The sequence below is a fragment of the Tribolium madens genome, unplaced genomic scaffold, assembly GCF_015345945.1.
Source record: "Tribolium madens isolate multiple individuals breed KSU strain unplaced genomic scaffold, Tmad_KSU_1.1 Scaffold_7;HRSCAF=85;Tcas5.2_LG10, whole genome shotgun sequence".
NCBI lineage: Eukaryota > Metazoa > Arthropoda > Insecta > Coleoptera > Tenebrionidae > Tribolium > Tribolium madens.
The window spans coordinates 1,597,253-1,612,440 of record NW_025401050.1 but is presented as its reverse complement, the minus strand read 5'-3'; the positions used below and the strand labels follow the sequence as shown (position 1 = coordinate 1,612,440).

Here is a 15,188-nt window from a genome sequence, read left to right as displayed (position 1 = left end):
ACATGGAAAAACAAGGATAGACATATTGAGTAGGTACCGAAAACCCTCGATTTTCACAACAAAAGAAACAGGCACGAGCGTTCGGTTTGAAGGTGATTATGAAGATTTACAAGGGGTACGGTTTATGGCTTAGCGGCAACACCAGCGTGAATACTGACAACCACGACAACCAATGACCTGGTCACATAAATCCCTGCCAGGCAGCTGTTAACTTTGACGATATATTTTTGTGAATTTTTTATAAATTAAATGCTACGAGATCCATTTAGATTTATTCTAAGTTATGTTTGGAATCTGAGGTAAACTCTTTTATTAAATATTTTCGATTAATTGTCTAATAATCGTCCAATGTCAAAGTTGACAGATGCCTGACAGCGATTAGTAAGACCATGGTCATTTGTTACCGTGGATACCATCTTACCATCCATTCAAAATCCTTACTTTTTGGTTTCAGCGTTGTGTAGTCCTCAGTTTAAATTAAAATACCTTTGAAACGGTCCATTTTAGGGGTATTAAAGGTTATGCGTTTTTTAATCGAAATTGATTACTCTATCGATTTGGGCAATAAAAAATTGGTGTTAAGAGAGCAAAAAAATGGAAAAACACAGAAAATGTGACCTGCAACTGCTGGAACCGGAAATTGAGTGGTTGTATTAGGTTTTCGTGATTACCAGTTTAAAAGGTATGTTGTCACAGGGAAATGTTCCAAATTTTATAATATTTGGTCAAATAGTTCCAAAGTTATTACAAAAAAATCAAACTTCCATACCCACATTCTGAGGGCTGTAAAATTCTTATCAGTAGAGATAGGACACGAGTTATAATTTAAATTAACATCATTTGATCGGTCATTTGTGAGGTTCAAATATTGCTTCATATTTATGAATAACCCAGTATGAAGCATTGAGAATTAGAATGGCCTAACCTTTTTTTTTACTTTAATTTTTTTTTTTTTGTATTAAATACAGTCGTCTTACCGTTAATATTTTTTGTTTAAAACGTTAGGAGAGTGTTTTACTAAAATTTGAATAATAATCAGTTTGTCTGATAGTAAAACTAAATTTGGGGTTAGGCCACCCTAATTCCAAACGCCTTATATGTATAATAATAAATATAAATGATTTGAAAGAAATCAATAGTTAGGTGAATAAATATTTAAGAACAAAAGTTTTGAAATTACGTTTGTTGTATAAAACTTTTTTCAAAAAAAATTAAAATATAGTCCAGGCGGGAATACTGACCACTTTACTACCAAGTAAAAATTACAATTAATAGAATATTAATTTTTCCGTGATTTTCAAAAATATTTAATTTTTGATACTTATATCATAATCAGCTTTGATAATAAAGCATTACATTTTTAGTTTGATTTATAATTTTTTTTCTTGGTCACATGTTAGGGCTGGGAATTTGTGAACATGTATGTATGTTATCTACTATAAAATTCATATACATTTAAAGACGTTATAATACCTTTTTTGCTCAAAGTTGACCAGTTTTTCGTTATCAATCGTTTACTTGTCTTAGATTAAATGAATAAAAATGTTCTATTTTTTCCACTGCCTACTTTATTTAATTTAATTTTCAAATTGCCTAAAATTAAAAGTTAGAGATAAGTAATAGTAAGTGACTTTGTTGAAATACAATTTAATGAGGAATCCAAAAATAATAAAATATACAGGGTGTTACATTTAAAAAACTGAAATTAATGTCACTTCCGGTGAAACATTGAGTATCTATGCCAAACAATAGATGACAAAAAATTGTTCAACTTTATTCCAAGAAGTATTGACATATTTTTAAAAATAATGTAGTTATGGCTTGAGGCATTTTTTATAATACAGCCTGTATATAGGGTTATTAGACAATTAATCGAAAATATTTAATAAAATTCCAAAGTTATTACAAAAAAATAAATAAATTTCCATACCCACATTCGAGGGCTGTCAAATTCTTATCAGTAGAGATAGGACACCAGTTATTATATAAATTAACATCATTTTAGAGGTAATTTTTGAAGTACAAATATTGCTTCATATTTAAGAATAATCCTGTATGTTAAAGGCAAGCAAATTTATAAGAATATTTATATTTAAACATTTTATCTTTGTGAACTTAAGTGGTTTTGTAGATTTGTACTGTATTACGAGTATGTTATTTATATGTATGTATGTACCTGCAATATTATCAAATACTTGAAAAATGTATTAATTGAATACTTTGCTGTCAAGTACCTATTTTAATCTTTACATTCTTTTGTGTTATTTTTATATTTCTGCTATTTTAGTTATTTTATGTATGTAAATACTAATTTAGGTACATAGGTAGTAATTACTACCTTTTTGTCGTCAGAAACAAAATTTTGAAGCAAAGAACTTTCATAAAAAATCCAATACGGATTTATGTTACTAAAAAAACTGTCAAGTATACTTAATGACTTTTTTGTATTTCTGTTATATTGTTAAAAAAAACATACAAAATTGTGCCACAATAAGATTACTTATAATATTTTGATCCCATGAAATTTGACTTTTGTTTTGGAATTATGTTTTGTCTTTTATGAATTTTATATTATTTCATATTAAATTTTGTTGGTAACTATGCCAACTCATGCATTGTCTCTTCCAACATATAATCATGTGTTTTACTATGATCATCAAGAAATAATCAAATTTTACTTTGCATTAAATGAAATCGACATGAAATGTGACAGCATTGACAGCTATGTCATTCGTAGTGAATTGTTTCTAAGGTAATGGTACGCTCAAAATTCATACTTTTTGATTTTGCAGCACGCTGTAGAGTTTAGTTTAAACCAAAATAACTCGAGAACGGATCATTTTAGCGAAATGAAACAAGAGTACTTTTTTATGAAAAAATAATTGGGCTTTAATTTTTTGTTGGCATTAAAAATACCTGTTAATAAGCTGAAAAAAAGAGTTATGACCTAAAAATTGAAAGGGTCCCATTGTCACCGGAAATGTATAGCTTTTACAAGATTTCCGTTTACACCACATCAAAGAAAGTCTTTTTCTCTCCTGGAATGCAAAGTTTCATAATAATCGGATAAACGGTAACAAACATATTTCAAAAAAATCATTTTTCAGTCCGATTTTTGAAAAGCTGTAATTTTTCTCAACACTCAAGGCAGTTTTGCTTCTAAAAGATATAAACGTAAAAAGAGTACAGTTTGTCTCCATTTATTCTTGAGAAGCTGTGATAAAATTTTGTCGGCCTATTTAAGAATCATCCTGTATGGATATTTCAAGGTAAAGAAAACCAGTACATGTAAATCTATATTTTTTTAAATCCACTACTAAAATAATACGATTTCAAAAAATGATTTTTACATAGGAGTATTATTTAACAGTTTCATAAATTTGTTTAAAACTAAAACCAATATTGGTCCAACATACATCAAATTAAAAAAATATTAATTATCCAATACTTATCTCCATGCTCCATATTTTAATAAATATTTATAAATTTTCGACACCTGACACGTTCAAGGATTACGACCTACTGACATCATGTTTTCATTGTTAAAATAATCTCATGTCTCGTAAGGAATATGTTGTGATGAGGTCAAAACGTAGTACCTATATTGATTAAAATGATTACATTTTTTAGAGATAATCAAATAAATAAAAAACAAATCATTTATTAAAAAAAAATCAAACAACTGAATATTAACAAAAACATTTTTCTCATTTCCAAAAAAAGTGGCCCATATTTACAATATTATTTTAACATACTCAAATAATTTTTAGTTAGTTGTGCAAAACGTCAAATGCTGATCTACAATGTACCTTTATTTCAGAAATTGCTGAAGCAGCGAAAGAGACAAGAAAGAATCAACATTGGTAAATGTGTACCTGAAAGGTAAAACTTTTACTTGTGTTATTTTGTCATGAAAAGGTTACTTTTGTGACGTTTGTGGTTAAAATATTTACTTATAAAAATCTCAAATTGTTAATTTTTCTAAAGTAAATAAAAATAAATCTTAAGTGAAGATCAATAATAAAACAATAAATAAACGATTTAGACTTAAGTGTATAATAATAAATAGTGTTATAAAATCAAAGTTCAAATATGTATTGTTATCACAAAATTAACATCATCTGATTGATATTTCTGGTTACTATTTTTATTTTGTAATCTACAGGATGTTTCACTTAAGACATTCGGATCTAATATCTTTGTTATTTGCAGACGGATTTTAACGAGATTTAAAACGTAGATTACTTAGTAGGTAGATATTATCATTACAAAAACAATACTAACCCTTAAAATGTGATTTAACATGCGTTTTAAACATGCTAAATTATTAAAATTTATATCAAATTATTAATTACCAATAAAAATGCTATCAGCAAAAATCTGTTCTTGAAAGAAGTTCCGCTTACAAGAAAAAAGAATAAAATTGTGTTTAAAGTGACTGGAAATCTGTATTTCCAGTATTCCAATATTAATTATAACCTTTTATTCATAAGTTAAGACTCACCCTGTATACAAGGTGTCCCACGTAAGCCTTTCGGGCTTAATAACTCTGTTATTTGACAACGGATTTTTATGAAATTTAAAATGTAGACAACTTATACAAGATCACTTACTCCAAAATAAAAAACATAATTTTAACATGATTTTTTTGAATTCAAAATTAAGCGAAACTATTATTATAATGCTAAGCACTAAAAAATAGACCTCTACAATTCGATAATATCACTACTTTTTTTTAAAGTCGCCCATGTTTCTGTCTATTTTTTAGTGCTTAGCATTATAATAATAGTTTCGCTTAATTTTGAATTCAAAAAAATCATGTTAAAATTATGTTTTTTATTTTGGAGTAAGTGATCTTGTATAAGTTGTCTACATTTTAAATTTCATAAAAATCCGTTGTCAAATAACAGAGTTATTAAGCCCGAAAGTCTTACGTGGGACACCTTGTATACAGGGTGAGTCTTAACTTATGAATAAAAGGTTATAATTAATATTAAGTAAAAAAAAGAAAAACAAGTTAAGTAAAACATTTTTATTTTTGTTGAATATTAAAAAATATCTCTTAACCCCAACAAAATAAAGAAAATCGATTCACTTAGTTTTTGATAGATATAGCGTGAACAAATAATTATACCGTCATCATTAGTGTTATAAGCGCAAATTATCTAAAATTTTAAAGTCTAATAGTATTTTTAACACTGTATATTTTGGTAACTTAGAAACTTTTATTAGAACTTTTCTTCATTACTAGTTATTATTTAGTTTACTAGTTATTATTTGATATAACCTATTATACCCTAAAATTATGCGTACCTATAAGTTAAAACTTACCCTGTATATCATAATTCAACATCGAAAATTTTTATTTCACATATGATTTAGGTATTTATAAAAATTAATTATTAAACATAAGCTAATTGTTCAAAATGTTGTAATAATAATGTTTTCTCAGTTCATATCAATTCCAAATACCACAATCAGAAAACATTTTGAAATATGCATTATAGAAAATCCCCGAATCAAAATTGCATAACATTCGCATTAAAAGAATGCGACATATAAATATTGAACAGATCGATTTTTAAATTATATCTTTATTTTTCATATAATTTTTCATTCATGTTTTTTTATACAGAACATGCCCCATTTTTGCCATAAATGAAAATGGTCGGTAATGTCACAACAACTATAAGTTATATAAGTGTTATAACACAATACATGACAATTAAAAAACAAAATCGACCTGTCCAAAATCGTATTTCACAAATGTCCCGCAAAAAAATTAGATTTTATTCCACACTTTTTATGCTCACGCACTGTATATTTATATTTTACACAAAACTTTCCCAAACATAGTTTTTACTTTTAAAACAAAGCTTATTCATTCTTGACAAAGCACAGAAAATTTGATACGTTTAAATAAGTCACAAAATTAAAAAAAAAAACACTAAAGTTTAACTTACAGTACTTATTAAAATAAAAACAAAAAATTTGATGTGTCGATGTTATTATTATAAATCTTATCATTTCACATGCGTTTCATTCACCTGTCGCATGAACTGGTTCTCATGGCATAACATGCATAGGTTCAAAGTTGAAAACGATAAAATATCTAGCTTTATTTTTACCAATTTTTACGAAAGCACAATTATTTGAATCAAAACTAGAAAAATAAAAATAATAAATTCCTAGATAGTTGGTATTTTCTATATTTCTGTAATTACGACAATTAATGATTTACTCTTATTAACATTAATTTATTCTTACGATCTTCAAATGACCTAACAGATCTTAGTGTCATTTTCAAAGTTACTGAATATAGGTACTAATTAAAAATCTCAACTATTGATTTAATTTTTTTTGGTCGTTACACCATGCAATTTTATTACGATATTATTTTTGTTTTTTAATGATACTTTAGATTTATTTGGTAAAGTAAAATGGCAACAAGGGAACAAGGTTTTAGTTCCCAATTATTTATGGATGTAGATACAGTTCAACCTGATAAACAGTCAACTGTCATTTTCAAAAAATACAATCCAAATTCTTAGATTTGAACATTCGCTATTTTTAACAAATTTGTTTACTTTTCATTATTGAAGCTAACTTAATAAAAATACAAACAAAAATTAATTTAATATTTGAAACATATTTTTAAATTAAATTAATCTATCAATTTAAATTAATTTATTTCAAAATAAAAAAAATCCACAAAAGTTCATAGTATTCACAACAGTGACATTGACTTATGAACATAAATAAGCTCCACATACATATGTTGCAATATCACTCAAACTTGAATGGGTATAGATACATGAGTCAGTGAGTGTCATAAACTCCAAAATTTGCAAGGAAAATTACACTTAAATGAGTATATTCAAATAAAAAAACTTTTTATTAGGTTATTTACACAGCTTTGTTTTAATAATTTGTAGTCGTGTATAAAAATTACCATTTTGTTTCTTTTTAAACAAAATGATCTTCAAATAACCTTATTATTTACTTACTATAAAAAATAATATTATTTCAAATAAAAGATAACAAAAAACTCTTTCACATTTTTGTTTACGTTGCTGAAATCTACAAAAATTAAGATTAAAATACATACTTATAGCTTCTAAATACCTTTCAGAAGCATTCATCTTAAATAATAATTTTAAAAATTGCAATTGTGCTTTATTGCTTAACTGAATAAAAAAAGAAAAAAAAAAGGTTTCCATCCAAAAATAACCAAAAATTTCAAAAAGTGTATGACCATAAATAATTAATTTTTTTAGTCATCATTTTTAAGTAATGAATTTTCTAATATTTTTAATATTTTACCAAATATAGTATATGTATTGACGTTATTATATACGTTATTATATATGACGTTATTATACTATGTATCGTAGCATTACTATCATTATTAATAACTATACGTTCAAAATATACATAATCGTATTATAAAATAATTGTCTTCCATAAAGCAGAGTTACCAGCTCAAAAAAATTAAAATTACAAGATCCGAGCTGTAACACCTATCACATTATTACATTTATTTTTAACAAATTATTTCTTTTATTTTTGTTTTGTTTCTTGAAAAATTCCAACATTTTAATTTAAAACCATGTTCCAAAGTTTAGAAAAAGAAAGAAGACACATTTTTTTAATTTTATCAAATTTAATTTTTAAAAAAAATTGTTTTAGTAAAGCTACATCTACTTAGTATTTAATTAGTGTGTTATGACGTATAAAAAATTACTCTGTAATTATATTATCATAAAAAATTACGTTTTGGTAAATATTTAATTTAAAACATTAGAAAAAAAACAAGAACAATGCCATCTTTAACTCATTAATGGGCTTGTTTAGCGAAATCTTGTAATAATATCTATTAAGACAACAATAAGAATTTTATAGACAGTCTAAAAATTGAAGCCGTAGTTTAAATTCCAGCGATAATTAATTAGACCGAGCTGTTTAAACTATAAAACTTGTGTTGTCTTCAATTTTTTTCCAACACTAATATTAAATCAGAAATTTTATTAAATTCAGAAATTTTTTTGAAGAAATTTGTCAAAACTCATGGTTATCTGATTAAATCAACTTGAGTTTAGCCAATCAGAAAACTGAAATAAAATCATTTGATTATAGCTTTCATAAAATAATAAAAATATTAGAAGTAGTAAGATGGTGTATGCACATATTACATATTTTATAAAATTTGTTGTAACTAATATAAAATTTTTAATATACGTATCAAGTAAATCAATGTTTACGATTATGGTTTTTACCCATGGAAGATAGTGCTTAAGTTATAATCCTTTATGTAAGCCCAATGATCAATTGATTCATGTTCGTTATGAAAATTTAATATTGTGTTACTCTTTAATAGGTAGAAAAAAATTCAGTGACCTGTATTTTACAGTTTATTCAATTTTTCGAGTAAAGTTCATTGATTTAATACATTTAAAAAATTCGAGTAATAGAAAAAAACCTCAGTCATACAGTGTTGTCCGATTTCAATAAAAATGTTATTATTTTACGAAAAAAATATGCAAGGAGCGCTACAAGCCTATCGTACCTACATTTGTTTATTTTTAGAAAAGCAGCCTAATTTCAATGTACAAAATGTAAAACTAATATTGGTGCAAAAATAAAAACTTTAAATTGTTTAAATGTTGCACAACATAATAAAGCAAAGGATCAAGTAACGTATTTTTTATAGATGGTTAGCTATTAATACGTGTATTAATGGGGCAAGACTAAAAAGCTTGATTATGTATAAGTTGTATACAAGGTCACACATTCGATTGTAATGCAAATTATTCACTTACAACTTTACTTTGATACACGTAGTATCGGCGGCAAAAAAATGGAAATACCAACATAAAGGTTTTGACTTTTGTAATCAAGTCTTTTTTGTCATGTTGACGTAGAGAAACGTCATCAAGTCAGTAGTGTTTCATAGGTTGTGAATCAAAGGACTTACTTTTTAGAAAAAAAACTCTTAAAATAATAAAGAAAAACGACAACATAGGTCAAAAACACCTTTTTACCTTAGATAGGTGTTACTTACTACAGTGACCTATGAACTTTGTGAAAAATTAAAAGATTGTTAAATAATAATTAATTTATTACTTTGTTCTCAGTGTTAAGTAAATGTTGCAATATTCCATAGCACACAAACTCATTTTTCCAAAGGTATTAGATTTTTTTTATTTGCAAAGTGTCAAATTTTAATGATAAATTCTCAAAGTACTATTTGTTTCTCGGTTAACATGGAAAGGTAACCTAATTTAAATGTTGCCACATGTTGAATGCATAAAGCTCGATTTTCTAATTCACTACAAAGTAATTAATCTCATTAGTTTTCTAATAGTTGAGCAGCAAAATTTTGTAAATGTTTACTTAGAGCAATTTTATAAATTGTAAAATAAAATTATTTTTGCTGTCCTTGTAAGGATTCATTATTATTTATTGCTAGATGTTATGATAAGCTTCAAGCGACTGTTAATACATTTAAGAATGCGCACAAACAAAAATTCGGTTATTTTTATTTCTCTTTGGTGATGTAATTCTTACACTTTTAAACCTGTCCGACTTTTTTAACACACGATATTTAAATTATTTGTTTAATTACTGAGGCAAAACAGTTGTTCTGTCCTTATTAAGTGAATAATACATATATTCATATATTTAGTATTGAACGCTTATGAAACAATGATATCAAAAGACCGGTTTACATAATAGAAAAATTAGGGTTTCCATTTTTTTGGCGTCAATAGTACCTATATTAAGACTTAATTTGAAAGTCTACTTTTGTGTTACTAAGTAGTTGTTATTTTTTGAAAACTATGTTTAAAGCTTAGAGTAGATATTAAAACATACTAATGGTGTTCTTTTAAAGAAATTTTATACAAGATAAAACTCTAGAAAAAACTCTTGAAATAGTAAATAAAAACAATAACAAAGTTTAAGAACACCTTTTTAACTTTGTATGGATTACCATAATGTTCAAAAACAACATTTTTACAAAAAAATCGATTAATTTTAACGCTTTGATGACATGTAATTCATGCCTGTTATAGACCACCCGATTTTTTGGTATAATAGTTACTTAGCTCAGCATTTTTTAGATTATAAATAGTAGTAAATTGTAAACAAATTACTCTTTTGTAATTCAACTTTCTTCATGTAAAATTCCTGGCGGTAATAAAAGCCGTTTCCAAATTCTGAGTGCTTGAGACGAAAAACAAAATTTGCGCGATATACCATTGTAATTGAAATACATACCTAATATTTTGAAAATAACAACAAAGTTCTTAATATTAGTGGCAATTTAATAAAAAAATATTTACCAGTTAGTAGTACTGCTACCTATAGATTAACATTTTATTTAATCAGAAACAAAAAAATGGTTTAATTGTGTATTATGTATTGTGAACTTTAGTTAAAAATGATAGTAAAAGCGAATCCGAATTGCAAAAATACTAAAATATTTTTTTTATAATTAAATTAGAATTATTAATAATGTTCGAAAAAATAAAAAGAAACGTAACCTTTTAAAAGAAGAAAAAATGTTTTTGAAAGTTTATTAATAACTATTATGTCTAAAAAAATAAATATACAATTTTTTTATAAAAAAAAAGTTATACCGGAAATTTTTTGATTCATTACTACACTAAAAAATACAAACACTGAACTAACAATAGAAACTTATTAAAAAGTAATGTCCAATAACTTTACTAAATTATTATAAAAGTGGTCTGACATTCCGATTATATCATCCGACTCAGACCTCAAGTTTTTCCTTTCTTATCATTGAGACATTGAATCCAACACATGATTCGGTAGACATGCAACAGACCAACAAAATTACCGTCAAATTCCGTCAATAATATCGAGCGGGGATATAATAGTGTCCACAAGCACCTCCGGAACGAGCAAGTCAGATACCTGAGAGAGGGGGCTTGATCACGCCACCAGATCGCCAAATCACCGAAGCCCGCGAACTACAAACGTATCGCGTGATATTTTAGCAACGGTAGACCATGCGTTGGGACGATGCCGGCGATTCTCAATCAAACCTAGTTCATGTCTGATCTTTGGACTCGCGGCATGTCATGAAAATTTGTTCTATCTAATCATCAAACGCTTTCAGATCTGTATATAAACACACTTTTGCCAACAACACGCCAGTCAATTCACAACACCCTTCGTGTAAGGTGGTTTTTGAGTTACTGTTTTTTTTTGCCTTTCTTCTAACGGATTCTTACCAATAATTTCTTATTCAGGTGAGTACCTCTTTACTTTTTTTCTTTAATTTCTAGTGTACCAGAATTTTTTTAACTGTAATTATTAAAAGTGAAACAAAGAAGTAAAATACATGAAGCAAAACCGCTTTTTTCGAACACATATTAAGTCTAAATTATGGTGAAAGTTGAGAAGACGTTTTTTAATATAAAAAATATTGAATTCTTTCAATGTTTGCTTTGTTTTTTTTTATTAAAAAAAGTTTGTTTGATAAAAATTTTCTTTTAATACACTCTTTTGTTTAGTCTACTTTTTCTATTTTGCTTTTCCATCACTAAACTTTATTTCTAAATTATTTAACACGATTCGTAAAAACTAAACATTTTTCGAAATTTGAGTGTTTCTAATTCTTATTTTAAAACACATTATCCAAAAATACGAAACATTTTAATGTTATTCAATAATTTTTTTAATGTTTTTTATTCATTTGTCCATTTTTGAAATATTGTAGTTTTTGCATAGTTGAAATTTTTAAATTGCAAAATTGTGTGCGACATTTTTTATTATAATAAGCAAAATATTGGTCATCACATTTTAAAATAATGCTCTTTGTTTTTGTGCTTGTTGTAATTTAGGACCATTATTTATTTTAATTATTTTTAATTTTTGTTTTACTACTTTTATTATTATTTTTCACGAATAAACACTATTCCTCATGAAATATTTCCAACTTACGTAAAAATAATTGCTTACTTCTTACTTTTAAATAAAGACAACAAAATCATTTACTCTCATTATTAGCATTATTATTACAATGCAAACAAATTGATAAAAACCCACGTTGCTCCTTTCAATAATTATTGAATGCAAATTTTTCAAGGGCAAGTGTTACGATTTCATAATGAAAAGTGGGTGAATCTAATCGAACAATTCCAAATTATTTCAAATCCAGCATCATCTGCTGACCTTCGTATCTTTAATATCAATACATCGATTTTATCATTAAATATTCAGTGATCGTAATGAATCGGTATTTTTCCAGAATGGCACCAAATGTTTCTTTCCCAACCGGAGTCCTTCACGAAAATGATGAAGAGATTTCCAGTGCCACAATTCCGTCAGAGGTCAACAAACCGGAAGACCGCAAACTGCAGTTAGTTTGGAGGAACATTATTTTGTTTGCTTATCTGCATTTGGCCGCTTTGTATGGAATATGGATCATGTTCACCTCTGCGAAAATCGCAACATCTATCTTTGGTGAGTTAAAAATTCATCAATTCACTTGTTGAGTCACTCGCATGGCTCCAACTTGTCTGTCGTAAACCTCGTTTATTGACTCGACAAATCACTAAATCGAGTTTTTTTTTACAGCGATTCTGCTTTACCAACTTGGAGGCTTTGGGATTACCGCTGGGGCCCACCGTTTGTGGGCTCACCGCTCATACAAAGCCAAATGGCCTTTGCGTCTAATCCTCACTTTTTGCAACACTTTGGCTTTTGAAGACTCTGTTATTGATTGGGCCAGAGACCACCGCGTCCATCACAAATTCTCCGAAACCGATGCCGACCCTCATAACGCCAAACGTGGTTTCTTTTTCTCTCACGTGGGCTGGCTTTTGTGCCGAAAACACCCTCAAGTGAAGGAAAAAGGCAAACAGATTGACCTCTCTGACTTGTACGCCGACCCGATTTTGCGATTCCAGAAGAAGTATTACAACATTGTGATGCCTCTGGTTAGTTTTGTTATGCCGACTCTCGTCCCGATGTACCTTTGGGGTGAAACGTTCAGAAATGCCTTTTTGGTCAATCTCTTCAGATATTGTCTCACTTTGAACGCCACATGGTTGGTCAATTCCGCTGCTCACATGTGGGGTGATAAGCCCTATGATAAGTTTATCAACCCTGCTGAGAATTTCGTAGTTGCGGTTTTGGCTTTGGGCGAAGGTTGGCACAACTACCATCACACTTTCCCTTGGGATTACAAAACTGCAGAATTGGGAAAATACAGTGTGAATTTTTCGACTGCTTTCATTGATTTCTTTGCCAAGATCGGATGGGCCTATGATTTGAAAACTGTCTCAGCGGAAATGATCAAGAAAAGGGTTTTGAGGACCGGAGATGGCACTCATGAGATTTGGGGATGGGGTGATAAGGATCAACCGCAGGAAGATTACCAAGACGCAATCATCATGCATAGGAAGAACGCATAAAAATGCATTTAAGACTGATTGTTAGGTAACTTATGTTTGGCTGTTGATTTAATGGTTGTATTATCTGTTAAATATTTTATTTAATGCTAGTGCACTCAGTTCGGTGTTGATTCACTTCGTTGATACTTTTTTATTTAATTTTAGTCTCAAATTAGTGTAGATTGTCAACAGTGATATATGATAAGTCAACCTAATAAATAATTAATGCTAGTTGAGTACTTTGTTGGTCCACTATAATGTTAAAGTAGAATTAAGGTTTTTGTAATGTAATAAACTAACTGTACAAATGATTAAAGAATTATACTATTTTTGAAATAAGGTATAATTTGTTTCTCTCTACCCGTTTAAGAATATACAGGTACAATGAATAAAATGAAAAACAAATTAAATATTGAATTTTAAAACAAAAAAAAAATAAGTACACATTACAAATTTTCTAATCTTCAATCAAAACCTCTATTGCAAATAAACACTTCGAATTGTAATTAATTAAAAAAGTAATTAGTAAAATACGAGTACATACTAAAGCTATAGGTAGTAGCTATTTTGTTTTCTAAATGTTGGCTGTATTAGCGAACCTATTACTTGTAAAAATTGTAATATCTTAGCATGAAAAAAATTGTTTCGTTCTCTATTATGTTTAAAAAATATAATAAAAAATAAACACATAATACGTAAATAAGTGTTTCAAGATTTTATTAAAATAAAAATCTGAATGTTTTAATGGTTTGTCGAGATTTTATTGATTTTTTCATCACATTTTTTTTGTTTTTTATATCAAAACTCATGGAATTTGAATTCAGTTTCAACAATAAACTTCGTAATAAATGAGTGCACTAAATTATGCAAAAACCAGTTCAATTGTATAATATTAACACTAAAACATCATTTTAACTTCTAGTAGAAAAATACTCATTTCACAATATTGCATTATGTAATTATTCATTATTGTTACTTATTCTTTCTATAAAGTCTCCGTTACAAAATCATAAAAGTATGTTGTTATTGGCTTTTTTATGTATTTTTTTACTGCAGCTCAAAGCCTGAATTTGTGTTTTTACTTCTAAAGCGACCTGTACATTCATTGCATCTCTTTGAATTCTTGTAAAGGTTTTTTATTAATAAAATAAATAACATATTATTTAATGTATTAAAAGGGCAAAAATCGACTGTAGGGTAGTAGTACTAAATAATAGTTATTTACTTGCCAAGTCAGTAAAGTTCTTTATCGAACAAATCTGAGATTTTGAGCAGAGCGAGCGAAGCAAGTGAGTTCGACACTTCACTGACGTGTTGCATACAACATTTTATCGCCAACCGTATAAATTTATTTAAAAAATAGAGAAAAAAAGTGAGATATTGTTAAGTTATAACGTTTTATTATGACAAAATAAACGCATATAAAAGTATCAGCGAATACAAAACAAATCTACTTATTATTTATTATATTAAACGTAAACGTACACCCTGACTGATTATGAAATCGAAAGATTTTCAATTGAAAATGTTAGAGATTTATATCTATGTTAACAATTTGCATATATTCAGAAAAATTATCAGCTGTAACAACTATGTTGTCAGGTTAACTTTTGCCTAAAAATGGTCTTTGCGATATATTTGCGTCAGGTAAAATGCTTGATTTGTAGAGTGCAAAAAAGTCTTTGTTTACTTCGGAAAATTGCTATGTGAAATGGTAATGCGTGGGTTTATTGACGGTTGGCGATAACATATTTTTATCTT

General features: G+C 27.6%; 2 protein-coding genes across 3 annotated transcripts in view; one reads left to right on the top strand and one right to left on the bottom strand.

The window, feature by feature from the left end:
• LOC123010002 overlaps positions 1-5,394 on the bottom strand; it is a 33,310-nt gene extending 27,916 nt beyond the window's left edge. The window contains exon 1 of the transcript XR_006413059.1: positions 5,332-5,394. The gene's annotated coding sequence lies outside the window, so the exon portion shown is untranslated. The remainder of the gene's footprint in view (positions 1-5,331) is intronic.
• On the top strand, positions 3,864-13,766 carry LOC123010003 (acyl-CoA Delta-9 desaturase-like). 2 transcript variants are annotated; one of them, XM_044406614.1, is made up of 4 exons: positions 3,864-3,882; positions 11,147-11,279; positions 12,281-12,495; positions 12,610-13,766. In XM_044406614.1, the coding sequence occupies exons 3-4, from the start codon at positions 12,282-12,284 to the stop codon at positions 13,446-13,448; spliced, it is 1,053 nt and encodes a 350-aa protein (XP_044262549.1). In that variant the 5' UTR covers positions 3,864-3,882; positions 11,147-11,279; position 12,281; the 3' UTR covers positions 13,449-13,766. The 2 variants fall into 2 exon arrangements, with proteins under 2 accessions (XP_044262549.1, XP_044262548.1); XM_044406613.1 differs by lacking the exon at positions 3,864-3,882 and having other exon boundaries at positions 11,007-11,279.
• The last annotated feature ends 1,422 nt before the right edge of the window (positions 13,767-15,188 follow it).